Source organism: Sinocyclocheilus grahami, unplaced genomic scaffold, assembly GCF_001515645.1.
Source record: "Sinocyclocheilus grahami isolate Dianchi unplaced genomic scaffold, SAMN03320097.WGS_v1.1 scaffold216.1, whole genome shotgun sequence".
In the NCBI taxonomy this organism is placed as follows: Eukaryota; Metazoa; Chordata; class Actinopteri; order Cypriniformes; family Cyprinidae; genus Sinocyclocheilus; species Sinocyclocheilus grahami.
Window position 1 is genome coordinate 503,365 of NW_015505395.1, and position 19,852 is coordinate 523,216.

At 35.4% G+C, this 19,852-nt stretch overlaps 1 protein-coding gene across 1 annotated transcript in view; it reads right to left on the minus strand.

Annotated features, from left to right (window-relative positions):
- Window positions 1–2,970: 2,970 nt before the first annotated feature.
- Window positions 2,971–19,852, minus strand: part of LOC107596267 (potassium/sodium hyperpolarization-activated cyclic nucleotide-gated channel 2-like) — a 60,740-nt gene continuing 43,858 nt past the window's right edge. The window contains exons 6-9 of the mRNA XM_016286964.1: window positions 12,302–12,448; window positions 10,644–10,884; window positions 6,519–6,683; window positions 2,971–5,029 (exon numbers count right to left, since the gene is read on the minus strand). Coding sequence (XP_016142450.1) covers window positions 4,092–5,029; window positions 6,519–6,683; window positions 10,644–10,884; window positions 12,302–12,448 — 1,491 coding nt within the window. The 3' untranslated portion in view covers window positions 2,971–4,091. The remainder of the gene's footprint in view (window positions 5,030–6,518; window positions 6,684–10,643; window positions 10,885–12,301; window positions 12,449–19,852) is intronic.

Genomic DNA, 19,852 nt, shown 5'->3' on the forward strand with positions numbered 1-19,852 from the left:
TAACTTTTAAATAATTGCTTCTGGCCATAATCCATGATGTTTCCTCCACTTAAAAAGTCCATCTCCTGTTGTCCTCTCACATAAAAATCCACCAATTTATTTGTTTAAAACTGTTTTGGCTTGTAAACAGGGTTTGATCTGTGCGTGTTTTTCGCCTGATTCAGACAAGATGTTTTTTTTCACTGGAGAAAGCAATATTATGGAAGCAACGGTTTGAAGTTAAAAATGTCTTAATTATGGATTTCTTTTTAACAAACACACAGCTTTCACTTTACAAGACATTAACTGGTGGACTGGAGTGGTGTGTATTACTTGTGGATTATTGTGATGTTTTTATCAGCTGTTTGGACTCTCATTCTGACGGCACCCATTCACTGCAGAGGATCCATTGGTGAGCATGTATTGCAATGCTAAATTTCTCTAAATCTTTTCTGATGAATAAACAATACATCTTGGATGGCCTGAAAGGGAGTACATTTTCAGCAAATTTTCATTTTTGCTTGAAAGACACAACAGGGAATGGTGAAATTCCAATGCATTCACTAACCTTAGCGAAGCACCAAGGGCCCTATTTTAACAATCTAAGCGGATGGTCTAAAGCGCACGGCGCAATTGCGCTTATGGCGTGTCCGAATCCACTTTTGCTAATTTAAGGATGGGAAAAAAGGTTGTCCCTATTCTCTTAATGAGTAATGGATGTGTTTTGGGCGTAACGTGCCATAAACCAATCAGAGTCTCATCTCCCATCCCCTTAATAGCCAGTTGCACTCACGCCATGGCGGGTTCACTATTTACATGACGGAATTAAATTTTTTATATTTAAAAATGTTTGTGTGCTGCTGCGCCGGGTGTATGATAGGGCCCCAAGTGTTGATTTTAGATCAATGGACACAAGTGCTTAGATGTTGACCAGATGACCAGACACATCAGATACATTTCCGATTTAGAACCACATTTTAAAGTAACCCAGATCAGATGTAAAAAGATATGATTGCTGTTGATCTGTTTGTGCTTTTGCATGCAACATGATCTGATCTGTGCATATCAACAGTGTAAATGCAGGCTCTCTGTATATTGTAAAATCAATACAAATCAATACACTATTATTTCAGGGAATGTCAATCATAAACTTCTATTTGTTTGTTTTTGTTTTAATTGACTAAGCTGCCAGTTTCAATAGCACAAATCCCATAATCTCAAAATCATCCAGTGCAATTTGGGGACTGTGATGATACCTGTCCTATAGAGGGCGCTAATGGGACACAGTGTGCTTTGTGTTACCATTATCCACAGATGGATCAGCATTAGAGAAACAAGACTCAGGGTGCGTTCACACTTGTAGTTCGGTTCGTTTGTTTAATTTGGTCCGGACCAAAAAGGAAAATGATACAGTTGGTCCTGGTCCACTTAGCGTTCACATTGGCATTTTTGACACCGAAACTAAAGGCATAGTGATACGTTCACAACCTGATTGGTCGGCTTGAATGACGTATATATCGTGACGGAACTCACCGAACACCCCAAACAAAAGGTGCGTTAGACTGAAAGCGGCGCTGCGGGTGTATGATATCAAAGCATCCATTAACCGATCGGTCTGCTCAGCGCCACTTTTAGTCGAACACACCTTATGCCGTCTGCTGGACTAAGCGCACTCATTCTTGCGTGTATATATAATTTTATTTTCACCACCTGCAAACTCACAAGGAACTCATAAAAGGCACTTTACCTCATCGTTGCTCCACGTTTGCCCTCTGCTCATTTTGTTTTGGTTACACTGCGTCGTCAAATCATGTCGCATCTCGTCATTACTTCCTGTTTTTGGTTCGTTTAGAAGTATTTGGTCCATGTTGCGTTCATATTTCAATCGAACCGCACCAGAGTTTGTTTGGAAGCGGACCGAGACCCATCTTTTCAGAGGTCTTGGTCCGCTTGTTTGGTGCGCACCAGGGTTCGGATGGCAGCGTTCACACTTTCTCAAACGAACCGCACTAACAGAGCAATCGCACCAGGGTTCGTTTTAATCGAACCAAACATGACAAGTGTGAACGCACCCTCAAAAAAATAAAAGCGTTCTAGACGTATCTGACGTACTTAAGACGTGATCGCTACAAATAATCGGCAAATACACACAATTTCCATTTAGCATGAATTATTACTGATCTATTTACATGGCAGTTGTTTATATTAAGGTCACATCAATAATGCCACTTGGCATACATTCAAAATCCATTATGCACCAATCTCGTTTTTGTTTTTCTAAAATCATTTTTCTTATTTTACTGCCCGTATTTGCACATAAAATAATGTACAGCATCATATTTACAATTTTAAAGTTCAAGTGAGAAAAATCTGCAGCAGTTAACAATGAAACAAACAACTACATTCTTGTAAAGAGACAAGTTCGTAAATCAACCCAATAGTTTACATCTGTTCGCAAGCAATCAACAAATCAACGATTACGCCAACGCTCACAGGCCTGCAAACTGAGCCCACGCACAAACTTTGTATTACATTTACAGGCCATTAATATGCAGCATGTTTTAGATACTCAGTAATTTGTGCAAATCAGGATCTATTTATAACACAACATACAATGTTATAAAAATGCCACTGTTTAACTGTAAAGTATAGAATGCTCAGTTTTTTTATTATTTTATATTATTAATTTATACGTAACTTTGACCATTTTTAAGGTCTACACGGGAACAGCCAACCTTTCGGACCTTTTCAAAATTGTGACTATCATTGTTACTTTTACTACAATTTATTATGACTGTAGTAATTTAAAAAATCAACACAGAGAGCCATAACACATTACAAAACTTGTTTCCATCACTGAAACGCATAACTGCCATAGACCACCAAACATAAAGTGACAAAAATTACAGGTAACTTTAGAAAACGAGGACAAATTTCATAACATATTGCGAAAGCTGTGCAACCTTATCCAGTTTTGAACATTCTCTGAATAATGCTGATTAAATTGCTTATGCTGCGATATGAAGCTTTCGTATAAAAGGCAGGGCGAGAATATTGCAGAATTATATTGCATGTGCAGATCAACATGGATCACAAAAAACAGCATGATTATTTTGGTTTGCCTGCTAATTTAAACGACCCGTTGCATTCAAGTCTCAACTCTCAGTGCAACCCCGATGCAGTGAAGTATTGCCTTTATCGACACGCCTGACGAAACGGCGTAAAAATGCAAGCATTACACTCCCGTTCGTTAAAACAGTTTTATAAATTAAACGAGTAATAAGCATATGTGCACAAATTCACACGCACGCACACACAGACCATGTATATGGCTTCTAAACTCAGAATCAAGGCAGTTAAATAGAGGATTTCGTTTGACTTGTTCTTCTCAGTTGACACAGACACAACCAAAACTTGTGTTCAAGCTCAACTTTGGTTTTCGAGTAAATACAATTTGTGTGTTTTCTATTAGAACTTTTTTTTTTCCTCCTTTTTACCTCCTTATTTACATTAAGATATAAGATCGACCAGCGGTCCATAATACTTTTTTATCGATATTTTACAACAAAATGAAACACAGGTAATTAGATTGCTACAAGTAGAGCTTATACAGAAAGAATGGAGATGTTCCAAAACACTTTTGCAAAGCGTCAAATCTCATCATTGTCATCTCTTGCAAGTCCCTGATTTTCTAGTCGCCCGATTGCATTGTATGAACTCTACGGAAAAAACCACGTAACACACAACAGGATTTCTCCATTTCACTTGGGACAATAAAGACAAATATATTAAGAGGCATCAGAAGCTGTACAGGGGCAGCACTAGAGAGGCATCCGACCTCGTGAATCTATTCGTAGCGGAGATGTTAAATCTATTAGCGGTAAAGGTGAGGTCACATTAGCTATATTTGCCAACGTGAAACTCGTGACTGCGAGGATTCCTATTGGAATGACTTTCGCCAACAAAATTTAGGTAAATGTGACCACACCTTAAGTCTGTCTGAACGCCCTCCCTTTGGTTCCTATGAAAAGCCACCCTTCAAGCGCGGGACTCGAGCAAAAAGAACGAACTGTGACTCACAAAAAGTATCGCAAAGAGTCTCAGAGTTCTCGTCAGAGGTTGGACGATAGCCGGGATCTGGCTGTGAAGTCCGTCTCGGGAAGGCTGACTATGGAATCTTTCTTGCGTATAACCGAGTCCGGTCCCACTACGGCGGGCGGAGTGCCTGTAGGGGGCGGCGTGGACGGGTAATTCCCAACCGCGGCCGCGGACGCTTGGTGGGGGAGCGCCATTCTCTGAGTCACTGCGCTCCGGACCCCGGAAGGCCCCGGGATGGCAGGATGGGGTGCTTGAGGTGGGCCGATCGACATCGAGGAGACGCGTGTCGACGGTGGCGGACTGGGTGCGACGGGTGGAGCGCCATCTTGTGGCAGGGAGGGTTGGGAAGCCGACAGGGCTCTGGCATCCTGTGTCAGGCTCCCTGTTTGTTGCAATGGTTGGGTTCCTTTGGGCCGTGTGGGACTGGGGAGGTGCTGTTGGATGAGGGACAGCTGCGATCCGGAGCGCGTGCCCATCGGTCCACACCCGTACTGGAAAGTTCGTCCGCCCGCTGCCGCTAGCGGGCTTTGAACCGGCGGACTGGCTATAGTAAAACCAGCGAGCGCGGCAAGCGCCGACTGAGACTGCTGTGGAGAAACCATCACCGGGCTAGCAAGGTTTTGCACTACCTGGAACCGTCGGACCATCCGGGGTGACTGCATGGTGCTGGGACCCACCATCGGACCGAACTGGGGACAGAAGCTCATCGCCACCGCCTGCTGTAGAGAAGCGATGGCAGAGCTGCCGCCCTGAGGCCGGCCAGGCGGAGCAAAGAACCCGCCAGGGATTGAGGGTGTCATGGACATGGAGCGCGGGCGCTGCAGGTCAATCAGCTTCACCATCTCGCGGTCGTACTTCACGATCTCTTGGATCATCTCGTTCTCGTGGTTGTTTAAGGTGCCGGAGTTTAAGTCGTGCTGCACTTTGTTCATTAGGATGGAATTCTTTTTTCCTGCAATGAGAGATTAAAATAATTGGCATTTTTCAAGGGTACGGTACACTTTTGCATTCCATTAACATAAAAAGTACAGAATTATCCCAAATTTTAAGAATTCAAAAAAAAGAGAAAAAAAAGAAAAGGCAAGACAAGTAAATAATCCCTTTTTTTCTCCACTTTGTCAAGCTTAATCCTACAAACATGCTGACAAATTTATTGTAAGAAATATGATCAAATAAATACATTAATGTTTCAGTTTATTATTTTATAATTGTGTTTTAATTTATAATGAAATAATTGATTAAATAATTAGTTTATTCAATAATCATGTTGATGCTAAAAATGAACAAAATCATAGTTTCATGCCCTATTATGTAAATTTCACATAAAAATAATAATAAAATGATTATCACAAACAACAATAATACTAATTATTATTATTATTATTTTCTTCAAGTATTATCAATATTTTGTTCAAGTAAAAAATGTTTAGAAAACATACTGAATCACAATGTAAAAACAAAATCATTTCAAATGGATACACCTTATAGACAGGTCAAAAGTAACAGAAAACTCCCTATAGCACCTTTTAGTGAACTACTACTTGACAAAATCTGCATTTTCTTTCCAATAAAAGTCTAGAGGAAAAATACAGACTTGATACAACTTGCTCTATGAACAAAAGGAATATTCAGTAGTCCAAATTTAAATTGATGATTTATGCGATTTTACAACTGAATTAACACTAGGTATGAACCAGGATGGTTGACTAGTCATCCAACAACCGACTGGTCTGTTAATGACATCATTTAATGTGTTAATCAATTTTTTTCTATATACTATCATATTTTTAACAGCAGTTCTTTAAACATCAATTTCGAGGCATAACATCTCAGCATGTGTATTTGGCATGCTAAAACACTATGAGAAGTTGTTCATAAATGTATCCTTCTTAAAGCATTCATTCATCACAGCCATTAAAAAAACGCCTTCGTAATAAACTCGCTGCTTTCAACAAACCATTTACTGCAGTGAATTTAAAACACAGTCGGATTTCAAATCGCCTGCTGTGAGCAATTTTCCTGTTCGTATGCAGAATCCACAGGATCTTTATTAAAACTATAACAGATTTGAGCAAAAAAGACTGAATCTTTTACTGGCTATTTACTTCTTGAATATCTATCAGTTACCCTGTTAAAGGACTGTGCTAATTGTTTATACTGTACATGGCTAAGTAACACGTCAGATCAAATCCACATTTTTGCTTTTAAATCCACCAGAACAATTACATTAGAAGTCAAAGAGACAAGTGCATTACTGTTTACAGGTTTTCTGTTGTTTTTTTACGAGCTCAACATTATCGACAAGTCAATATTATGTCCAGTGGTAATCAACACAGATGCCGTCCATAAAGCTTAAGTTGTATTTAACCCTGAATAATCCTTTAAGGCATTAAAATGTTCACATTTTTGTTCTTCGAGAAGGTGTTTCAGGTTTCGCTTACCCAAGCGGTCCAGTCGGTCAATGGCCACGGTCTCAAAGGCCCTCCTCATCATGGGATACTCCTCCAAAACCTCATTAAAATTGTCCACGGAGAGCGAATACAGGCGACAGTAGGTCTCCGCTCGCACACTCGCCGTCCGACGGCCTCGCGTCAGCAGACAGATCTCTGACAGAGAGGAAAAAACACACCAGAATAATTCAAAAACATCTTGATATTGCTGTTCATGTGGGGAAAGGAACTTTGTGACCTTTTCTAGATGCCAAGTGTTTTTAAATGACTCGAAAACTGAAACCCTGAAGAGTCCTCCGTAGAACAGGGAATGAATTTAAATATCTGCATGCGTAAAGTAATTAAAAAACTTTATCAAGTATGTGATTTGAATGATTATTACAAAATGACGAATTTCTTGCTTTATTGAGATCTCATGTCTTAAAAATGAAGGGTGTAATTATTTCAGCACTAAAGTACTTTCCCGTATCCTATTTTATATGGATATTCTGTTATAATTCACTCACCTTCTTGTCATTGCAAACCTGTTTAACTTTCTTCTGTGGAACACAAAAAGATATTTTGAAGAACATTTGGGGTCCAAACGACATTGGACCCCATTGAATTTCATTGCATGAACAAAAAGAAAACAAGTGTTCCACAGAAGAAGAAAAAAAGTCTTGCAAATTGCAACTCTGAGAAAAACATCGGAAAAAAGCTTCCATTCCAAGGCTGCCAAAAAAAAAAAACTGTAAAAACTGTAACATTGTGAAATATTGCAATTTAAAATAACTGTTTTCTATTTGAATATATTTTTAAATTATAGCATTAGAATGATTTCTGAAGGATCATGTGACACTGAAGACTGGAGTAATGATGCTGAAAATACAGCTTTGCATCACAGAAATAAATTACATTTAAAAAAATATTGCAATAGAAAGCAGTTATTTTTAATTGTAATAATATTTCACAATATTACTGTTTTTACTGCATTTTTGATCAAATAAATGCAGCCTTAGTGAGCAGAAGAGACTTCTTTTTAAAAACATTAAAAATCTTCATTATTCCAAACTTGACTGGTAGCATATGTACGTCACACATGCATACACACATTTATATATGGCCTTGTTTCACGGTGAGTGTTCAAGGTTATTTTGTGTCTATATTTAGAGGATCACACACTCACAGGTTCTCTAGGATTAAATTGACCCCATATGATACTGAAACACAACTAACATCTAGCTCCTCAGGATGGGAGAGAAATAACCCATAAGAGCCTCCGAAGATAATAAACATCATTCATCGTGCATGCTGTGCGTCATTCTGTGCATTAAGTCCTGACCCATCCATCAGGGTCCTCTGTGTGTTCGGTCCATTTCCCTGTCTGCTCCTCAAATCAATCCAGAAAATCCAATTCACAACCTTGGAAGCCTTGGTGCATTTTAGAGAACTTCGTCATCCAGCGGCGTTCATCCGGAGCCGGGGTCATTCATCAAACCAAAGGCAGTAAATTAAAGCCACAATCACAGGCACGGACATAAAGGTGAACACACACATGCACTCACGCACCGGTGCAACACAAACACTCTTGTGTGGACGACCACATGAGAACAGCACCTCATTTGCATCTAATTTGTTCTTTCTTCTGATTATACACCTTTAAAATGCACTCACATATACACAAATGCTACTGCAAGCCATAAAGAAAAGTCTATTAGACAATAAATGGAGAGCAAATTAGGTTCATTATAGTCAACAAAAACTAAAACATAAAAAAAAAAATTCTGTTACTTAAAATAAACCGTAACTGTAATACAATAAAAATTTAAGTTATTATTTTTCAGCTAGTTCCAAGATTTCTCATTTTGTTTTATTTTAATTGTAGTTTTACTAAAATAATTATAACTAAATAAACAAAAAAAAAATCTAATAAATAATAAAGCCAATAATAATAATAAAGCCTATTTTAAAATGGCAAAACCGCACAAACAAAATACCTCAAAGTTTAACTAAAATTAAAGACAAAACAGAAAATATAAAAATATTTTTTAACAGATTATTGTATGTAAATTCCTATGCTTGTCTGATGTTTTTCTGGAGAAAAAGACAAAACAATCATTAAAAATTGTTAATGATTTTTTTTAGTCATTTTTACAATTTCTTTTACTCTTTTTACATTTATTAAGTAAATGTATTCATTTAAAAAATAAATGTATAATATATATATATATATATACACACACACGATCAGGCGGCTTCTCTCTTTCCTTCCTTGATCTCAGGCCACACAAGACATAAGTTCGTCTTTGACCTTTCCAAGGTCACGCGCCGAGAGCCTCTTCCAGAGCCTCCTGCCCTCTGCAGCTGAGATCGGCTGACTCATGCGGATTTAAGGCTGCAGAGGGATCGGGTTCCTCTCCTCAGCATCACACTCCCTCTGGATCTCTCCGTCAGCTCATAACCATCACAATTTAATTCAACGCTGCTGCTGTACTTCTGCTTTCCAGAGGATTCAGAAACTTTTGCAACTTAAGAAGCAAAAACAGTGTCCCAACAAGGAGCAACACGACACGTTTCAGCAATACTTAATCTATCCACACTAAAAGCAAAAATGCTTTCATTGGTTTTGAAATGTTTACTGTGCGTGTCACAAATAAACAAGCATAACTTGTTTCAGTTGAGGTTAGGATGCGCTGTTAAGGCCTGTTCACATTAAAGGTGTGGTCAATGTGTTATTTTACTACCATTGAGATACTATTATAATTTGAGCAATATTTTAAATTAGTTTAAAATTTTCTGTTTTCATTTAAATTTTTGTCAAAGTTTTAGTAATATTTATTAGTTTTTTAAAAATAAATAACAGTTTATTTTAATTGTTTTAATTGTGTGTGTGTATATATATATATATATATATATATATATAAAAAGGTATTTTAGGATTTTATTATATTTTATTTCTGTTTTTATGTATATATATATTTTTTAATGGTTTTAGTTTTGGTTAACTATAATAACCCTAGTTGTCTCATTAGCAAAATTTTAGTATTGGCAGACTTGAATCTGCTGCAAAATCTGCCTAGAAAAATGTTCATCCTCATGCAAAATTCCAGTGTAAAGTATCAAATTTGTCTCAGACGTTTCATTTAAAAATTGATGCATTCTTGCTGAAATGATTTTGTCCATTAAAAATGGCTGAACAATGCTAAAAGTGATTTCACCATAAGAATGATAACTATAACCATTATATAAGAGAATAGCAAGTTCACACCATAATTATATGATAACGGCACAGAAGAACGATATGGTTAGAATCACTTTCAGATCAATTTTTTTTCCAGCTGATAAACAAAGAAAAATCATCAGCCAATCAAAATCCATTTGACTGCATTTATGTGCACAGAAAATAACTGAAATGCATGTTTAGAATAAACAGTGCTACCGTCTGTTGTTGTGAATATACAGTAGTTAAAGTTAAAGTTATCGTTCTCGTGTGAACAGGCCTTCAGTCTCAAGATGGAGCAGCTTCGCTGATGACACTGAAAAGCATATCATTTTAATGTTAAAAAACTGTCTCTCATGCAATTTTAATGTTCAGAAACGACTGTAAGTAAACCTCTTCCTGAAGAGTGCAAACTGAGGTGCATTCAAAACATTGCTCTGTTCATTTCAACAGATGAGGGACAGGTATATCTTTCAGGTTAGCACATGGGGAAATGTTTGGGGGAAAAAATTATATTCAGTTTGATGCAGCAGAAATTATGCACTTCACCTTTAAACGTTTGGAAAATACAAATGGTCCATTAAACGATGTCAGAAACACAGGCTAGAGAATAATGAGTGCTTAAATTCAGATTTTTAAATCACAATGAGATCTAAATAATGAGCTCAAGTTCAGACTGGATGAGATGCATGAAGTAAAAGCAAAAAATGTTGATTGCGAACACGAATGTGCCTTTAAAGTTCAATTCATTTACCTTCGAAATAATCACAATACGTAAAAAGGACTAACATAGAAGGGGTCACACCATATCTGGCTTAAATGTTATGGGGTTCAATAAGGATTTGAGCAGTTTAATTAAGTAAAGTGATGGTTTCATTCCCATCTAATTTATGAGGTTAATTTGAGTGGCATCGTACCTCCGAAGTAGGAGCCGTCGGAAAGTTTCATGCCAACCGTTCCTTTGGTAATCACGTTCACCACGCCGTGCTGGATGAAGTACATCTTCTTGCCGATGGTTCCCTCACGGACGATGTAGTCGCCTGGTTGGAAGACCTCGAAACGGAGCTTCGTCAGCATGGCTGTCACAAAGTTGGGTTCGGCGTTGGCGAACAGGGGCATGGAGGCCACCAGCTTACGACAGTTGAAGTTCACGATTTCCTGAAGCAGATGGAAAGAAGTCCAGAGGGTGAGAGAAATACATAAACTCATATTTCACATACACAGCATTTACATAAACATAAGGGTGAATCACATGAAAACGGTCAAGAAAAGTTGATGGATGGATAAATGATATTTTTAAATAACATTACATATTTTAAATAATATTAATATAATTACTAAAATAATACTTAATGTTATTTTAAAATATATTAATAATAATAATAATGGTAATTTGCAAATAAAAATAAATGTACCTGAAAATGTAATAATAATAATAATAATACGTGAATAAATATTATAGCCTAATATTTGTTGTAATGATTTAATAATAATAATAATTTGCAAACAGAAAATTAAAGTACTTTTATAGTATGTTCTAGCCTAATATTTTTTTTATCTTTATTTAAATTGTATTTAGTTATTTAATTATTATAAATATAATTATTTGAATTATTAGAAATAATAATTTAAAAATAAAAATAAATACAATTAAAACGGAAACTATTAAAAATAAAAGAAAATTCTAAATATTAATAAAAACGGTAATAGTATATAAATAACAGTAAAATAACACTTTTTAAATTAAATTTTAAACTTAAAATACAAGACATATTTAAGAAATAGAGCTTGAGATAAAATATGAGAGATAAAATAGGTAAATATCATTTGATCAAGCTGTAATTGTGTCAAATTATGCCAAAAGTCTTAAAAAATTATTTAATTGCATTTATTTAGGAATCATAAAATGCTATGAAACAGCAAAACAGAAGCAGATTTATTATGCTTATAAAATAATTTTTTTTAAATAATAATAATACATATTTTAATGATAATAATAATAATTTGCATGAAAAAATTTTTGCATTATTATTGTATAGTCTAGTAATTTTGGTATGGAAATTACTTTATGCTAATATAAAAAATACCATTTATCTGAAGATGTAATAATAATAATCCTCATCATCATCAATTTGCGTGGAAAAACTACAACTTGTTATTATGGTATATTATAGCCTAATATTTGTTGTAATGAATATAATTGTTGTAATGTAATATATAATTTGATTATGAGGTTAAATTTGACCCAGAAATGTATTGGTGCAATTCAGCCATAATGAATCATATGAAAGCATAAACATCTATACTCAAGTAGCTGAATGTTTGTTAGGAGCTTTATATTCTCTTAAAACAGCATTAAATGCAGTGAAAGCTGGAAGCCATTCTCAGAAGGGATTTATCTGTTTACTGTGACACAAATGAGTTTGGAAGCCGTTCCCGCTTCAGCGTGGTTTCATTGTTTTGGAAAGCTCTGCGAAAACTGCAGGGCCTTCTGGGAGATTTTTTCCACAGATGTTTACAGACATAGACAGACCTTTGCAAACACACAGATAACCAAACACACACACACACTCACCTCTCTGAGCGGCTCGTTCAGCTCCTCTAGGATGCTTTCTTCATCAAACATCTTACCCTGGTAACGGTGCTCATAGTAATCGTGGATTTTCTGTCGGAAATCTGCTGGAAGTTTGTGGAAGGACATGTACTGCTCCACTTGTTTGTACTGCAGAGACAAAAAGACAGAAATGTAAAGAAAATGAGGAAGTTTCTTCATCTATAGCACTTTCAGCAGTAATGCACTAATGCATAGTATCATGTCACTTCTTTAAACCAGGGTTATCATCATTATCTAAAACTGAAACTATGTAAGCATTTTTGTTCATTGAAATTAGGTTGAAATAAATTCAAATATAAATATTAGACGAAAAAACACACTTATTTCAGTTTTTTTTTTTTTTTTTGCCAAGGCAACATTTCTGATTGTCATTTAGTTGAAGTTGAATCACTGCAATTTCCAACTGGGGGGAAAAAAAAAAAACTAAACCTGAAATACAATACAATTAATTTACAACTAAATAGAAATATTACAAAATAATAATAAAAAATAAAAAAATACAAAAGCAAAATTACAAATAATAATGATAATGATAATAATAATAATAATTTAAAAAGAAAAATAAATTAAATTAAATTTAAACTGAAACTATGAAAAATGTAAAATATATATATTTTTTTTATATAGTATATAAATAACAGTAAAATAACACTGCTTTAAACTTAAATAAAAATACAAGACTGCCAGTTTCACAGGACTTCAACACAAGCAAACTGACTAAGCATCCTCTGGAGAACAAAACATTCACCGATACGAGCCATGCCAAGGTTATTCAACACACACTGTAACAGCTTATCAATATCCAAGAAAAAATGAGGCCAGGAGAGAACAAAGACAAAGAAAATCACAGGATAAATAACTTGTTCATCACTCTTGATTAACGGTTCTTTGGTCATTTGTACTCAACTGCATGTTTTGCCAAGTCCAGATTGTTGTAGTCCAAAACACAGAGTATACTCAAAAAAAGATATACACCTAAATGAACACTGATAAAGTATAAATGATATACCAAACATAACAATATATACCTTGAATGGGTGAAATCATCAGCATAATCCATAAACGTCAAAGTCAGCTAGCTACTACATGAGGTAAGCTACTCCCAAGAAAACAGGTCATGGGTTATGAATTATTTTAAATGACTTTAAAATGATAATTATATCAGGACAATATCAATTGTGAAAGAGTGAAATAGACAAATGATTTCAAAATGTATTGTGTGACAATGATTTATAGCCATTTTTATACATTTATAAATTGCATTTACAAGTTTTATCAAAGATTAGTGCACAAGGTTACAAATTATATATACAAAAATATAATATACAATTATAGTTAATTAAAACGGAAAGACTTAATATAAAATAATATAATATAAATTAGGGTAACTGGAAAAATATATATATTTTTTCAGTTCAGTTTAACTTGATGTAATAAATTAAGTAAAACTTAAATTAAAAAAATAAACACTATATAGACATATTTAAAATATATATATATTAGCCGAAAAACTTGTTTCAGTTACTTGCCAAAGCAACATTTAATTTAAGCAGAAAAAAAACTGAACTACAATTAAAATTGAAATAAAATTAAATTAAACTTAATAATAATAATGTTAAAAACACAACAAAAATCACTAAAATGAAAATATAATTTTTTTTTTAACTATAATAGTATCGCAATGATACTAAAATATCACTGTTACAAATGGGAAGAGCTTGAGATCAAATAGGTAAATATCATTTGATCAAGCTGTGATTATGTCAAATTATGCCAAAAGTCTGATAATATTCTTTAATTGCATTTATTTAGGAATCATAAAATGCTATGAAATAGCATTATTCATAACATTTAATTTCCACCACATAAGGCATGTTCATTTTAGATTGTGGTGGAAATCTTCATCAAATCACACGGGGAAAATCTCCTGTGAAAAGACCAAGTAAGAGGGTGAAAATTTGTTTAAAGGGATAGTCCACCCAAAAATGAAAATGTGATGTTTATCTGCTTACCCCCAGGGCATCCAAGATGTAGGTGACTTTGTTTCTCCAGTAGAACACAAATGAAGATGTTTAACTCAAACCGTTGCAGTATCTCTCAAATGGACCATTGACACTCCTAATTGAGATTGTAGATAGAGGTCCATTTGACAGATAGGTGGCGGTAATGCACTTATAAGTCTGCGATCTGCCGTAAAGCAAGAAGAAGAAGACGCGTCACGCGCCAGCTGTTGAGAATGCGCTCAGGACAGTTCAGACATTGTGGTGCATCAGAGGTAAAAAACAATATAAATACTGTTCAGTTTCTTGCACATACCAATCGTTTTGTGTATTTACACATCAATTTGGTTTTGTTTGTGTATGTTTTTTTGACTCTCAAAGCTGTGATTCCCATTCACTTCCATTATATGACCGACAGACTGCAACGGTTTGAGTTAAAAATCTTCATTTGTGTTCTTCTGAAGAAACAAAGTCACCGACATCTTGGATGCCCTGGGGGTAAGCAGATAAACATCACATTTTCATTTTTGGGTGAACTATCCCTTTAAGTTCATTTTCTAAAAGGGCCAAACAGGTTGTTGAAGAAACATCAATGTCAGCATAATAGCTTTCATGTTTTCTGTCATTGCTCTAAGCCAGGTCCATGTTCTTCAAGCAATGTACGACCCCCAAATCCCAGCCTCAGATCATTAGTTAACACTGACGAGCCAAACATCCCTCAAACTGTGTTATTTCCAGAAACAGAAAGAGAACAGTAATGATGGAATGATTTAGGCAAAACAAAGAAAGCAGGTCAGAGCGGAGGAATTAGCATTGCAGTCGTGTGTGTGTGTGTGTGTGTGTGTGTGTTCCCTGTTGCGCGGCAGCATCTGCTGACGCAGGCGTTTGTGGAACACCTGTAAAGGTCCCTGAACCACTTGTGAGAATAATTGCCTGTGTGTTGAGCTTCATAAAGGTCCCACTACTGCTCTCATTCCACAACTTCATATGAACACGAAAGTGGGCTGCATCTGTCAGCGCCGGGTCAACAGTGTTCAAAGATTGGTTTTAAAAAGAGGTCACATGAAAACATAACATTTCCCTTCATCTTTTGAAATAAAGTTAAATAGAATAGATTTTAGATTTTTATAACTTCCAGAGCTTCAAATAATAATAATAATAATAATAATTTTCCTTGATATTTTGAAATGACAGAGTTCAGTGCACTACATTTAAAAAATATGTTCAGAAATTCCAAAATAATATACAAACAAACAAAAAATGTTTTATTGATCTTTTGAAATAACATATGAACTACATTTTAGAATTTTAGAATTTCCAGAGATTCAAAAATTTAAAAACAAAAACGTCTGTGATCTTCTGAATTAATAACAGTGTTCAATATACAGTACTAGATTTTATAATTAAAAATAAATAAATAAATAACTTAAATCTTTTGAAAAAGATTAAAAAATATATTTTTAAGAAACATAAATAAATAAATAAATATTTGATCCTTTAAAATAACAGAGTTCAATGTAATAGATTTTAGAAATTTAGAACCTTCAAAAATGGAAAAATAAATTAATTAATAAAAATGTCCTTGATTTTTTAAAAAGCAATGTACTAGATTTTAGAATTTCAGAACTTTCAGAGATTAAAAAAAATACTTAAACTAATTTTACTTGGCCTTTTGAAGTAACACAATTTAATTTAAATTTTAAAAAATTATTTTACTTTAAAAATTAAATTTTTTATTTAGATTTTACAATATTAGAACTTCCAGAGATTCAAAAATAAAAAAAATTATCTTTTATCTTTTTAAAGGGTGATGACGCTGGTATGTGTTTGCAGTACACAAGCCACGGTTAAGACAGCTGACTCCACTGTGATGTGACTCGCTCTCTCTCTCTCGCTCTCTCACGCTCTCTCTCTCACTCGCTCACTCGTTCGCGCACACACACACACAAACACGATGTGCAAAACTTCGCATGACTCCACTGTGATGTGACGCTGTCTCTCTCTCTCTCGCTCTCTCACGCTCTCTCTCTCACTCGCTCACTCGTTCGCGCACACACACACAAACACGATGCGCAAAACTTCGCATTTGAACAGTCAATAGCAAATACTTAAACTAATAACAAAACAGTAGCCGATTCAGAAGCGCCAGATTGTCATAGCAAAGTTAGAATTACCTCCTCTCCTAGGTTCACGAAACGGTCGTCCATAAAATGCATTGCTGTTCTGTTGTAAGTAATCTTAAAGATTCCTAAATGCATCTACTTTCGGAAGGCCAAATAAAGTGCTTTTGCTTTCGCCTAGAAACACACAGCGTCTCCCTGACATGCTGCTTCAACACTAACTGTGGTTACTGAAACCACGCCTTCTTTCTTTGCGTGAACATTTGGGCGCATTATGCAAATATTTCCACATAGTGAGGTAGATATGTGGGGGCGTGTTAGAACGAGCCGTTTTAGGGGGGCGTGGCAGAGTCTTAACTTTGATAAAGAATATCTCTTTGGTTTTGAGACTTTAGTCTTTGCAACTTCAGGGATCTTATCTATGCACAATCAGCTTGTAACACTCCAAAGAGAAAGGAAAACTTGAAATCGCATCATATGACTCCTTTAAATAAAGTGTTCAATGTACTAGATTTTAGAATTTTAAAACTTAAGAGATCAAAGCATCAATAACAAAAGATGTTATTTAAACAAACTCTTAAAGGTACAGTTGCAAAACAGGGGTTCCAGCCTCATATTTCATTATGAGGGATTGAACTGTAAGGTGAAAGTGCAAGTCAAATTGACGTGACGTGTAGCCAAGTACGGTGTCCCATGCTCGGAATTTGTGCTCTGCATTTACTCCAATCTAAGTGCACACACACACACTGTGAACACACACCCGGTACCGAAACTCGAACCCACGACCTTTGGGTTACAAGTCCAACTCTCTAACCATTAGGCTACGACAGCCCCGACTGTCATATACGTGTTGGAAAACGTGCCTCTGTGCATCATCTGGACTGTTTTGAACAGCCTTGAGTGGATCTATACCCTGAAACAGCTTCTCCCAGCATTTCATTGATCCAGATGCTTCACGGTAAAGATGTCACTTACTTACTCAATTGAAGCAGCAGCAGTGTTGATCTAAGTGGTTCACTGATGGACTGATAAAGAAAATTGTGTTTAATGGGTAAGTTAGAAGAAAGCAATATGATAGAACTGGACTGATAAACCAGTGTGACGTCGAACTGCATCCTCTTTCGCCTCATTTACAGCCAAATTATGAAAGCTAAGTCGCCGTTGATGGAGCCGTTTACTGATCGGTGTGAAAGGTTACGGACAAGGACAGGTCAGAACATGCCACTGTTCTCACTGGTTTAGCATGCAAACGCTGATGTTATTCATACTAACATCACAGTAAAATTTGGAGTTCTTATAATATTAAATATGACACAGGTCTGAACACAAACAAACAAGAAATAATACATTTTGACATTTCCTGAAGTGCTTGATCATGCAAAACAAGATGTTGCAGATGGTTGCCAAGGTGTTGCTAGGTGGTTAAAGTCAAAACAGCACACTTACATGCATTGTGGACTTGGTAGCTCAGAAGTCTTTTCTGCTCATCAAGGTTGCATTTATTTGATCAAAAATGCAGTAAAAAAACTCCTGAAACAGCTTCTCCCAGCATTTCATTGATCCAGATGCTTCACGGTAAAGATGTCACTTACTTACTCAATTGAAGCAGCAGCAGTGTTGATCTAAGTGGTTCACTGATGGACTGATAAAGAAAATTGTGTTTAATGGGTAAGTTAGAAGAAAGCAATATGATAGAACTGGACTGATAAACCAGTGTGACGTCGAACTGCATCCTCTCTCGCCTCATTTACAGCCAAATTATGAAAGCCAAGTCGCCGTTGATGGAGCCGTTTACTGATCGGTGTGAAAGGTTACGGACAAGGACAGGTCAGGACATGCCACTGTCCTCACTGGTTTAGCATGCAAACGCTGATGTTATTCATACTAACATCACAGTAAAATTTTGAATTTTTATAATATTAAATATGACACAGGTCTGAACACAAACAAACAAGAAATAATACATTTTGACATTTCCGGAAGTGCTTGATCATGCAAAACTTGCTGGCAAGATGTTGCGGATGGTTGCCAAGGTGTTGCTAGGTGGTTAAAGTCAAAACAGCACACTTACATGCATTGTGGACTTGGTAGCTCAGAAGTCTTTTCTGCTCATCAAGGTTGCATTTATTTGATCAAAAATGCAGTAAAAAAAACGTAATATTGTGAAATATTATTACAACTTAAAATAACTGTTTTCTATTGTAATATATTGTAAAATATATGGAATGTATCGCTGTGATCAAAGCTGTATTTTCAGCATCATTACTCCAGTCTTCAGTGTCACATGATCTTCAGAAATCATTCTAATATGCTGATTTTCTGCTCAAGAAACATTTCTGATTATTATATCAGTGTTGAAAACAGATTTGCTGCTTCATATTATTAAATTAAATATGATATAAAATACTATAATATTATATTTTTGTGGAAACTGCATTTTTTTTCAGGATTCTTTGATGAATATAAATTCTTAGTGTCTTTCAGAAAAACCATGCTGACTCCAAACTTTTGAACTGTACTGTGTGTTTTCTTAGCTGTACTGGGGGACAAAGTTAATTCAGACAAAACCTGCAGACGTCCTCCAAAGAGCAAATGATTCATAAATATTGCAAGCAAAGCACAGAGTTTTCTTTTAGGGCTAAAGTTAGTTTTTGGTTTAGTCTGTAGATCATAACGTTGCAAAACCAACGGGTTTTGATTTCCAGGAAATGCATAAACTGATCAAATATAGAACTTTATTGCAATGTAACTCACTTTAGATAAAAGCATCTTCCAAATGCATAAATATAATCTAAATGTAGTCACCTAATTAGCTTTTAATATAAATGTAAAGCAATAAAAGTCTATGATACTGCCTCGTTTAGATAGCGAAGTAAACGTGTAGAGAGAAAAGGTAAGAAAATATGAATATGGTTAGTCTGAAATCTGAGGGCAGAAATCCATATTCCATTAGTTCCATATAACATCATTCTTGAGAAGTGTGAATATCATCATTCTAATCCGTCAGATCTCTTCTTAGGCCTGACATTTTTATGCCTCTCTTAGTTGTACACTGTAAAAAATGATTTTTCAAAGTTGTAAATAAAGCAAGGTTACACAAAAACTACTGATTTGCAAAAAAAAGCCTAATATTAATTAATTTGATGATGCTGCGTTCAGTGTTTTTGGATTACGTATTATAAGAAATCTGCAATTTGCAATTAATTTAATCTGTTACTTGTCATTTCTTTGAAATTATTTGTGAAATTTACTAGCATGTCTGACAGAAAATTGTTTTAGAGTAAATCCTTCACCATTTTTTTTTCAGTTGTAGTTAAAAACACACACACACACACACACACACACACACACTGTGATGAAGCATCAATGGACCATTAACGTGTGTCCTAGTT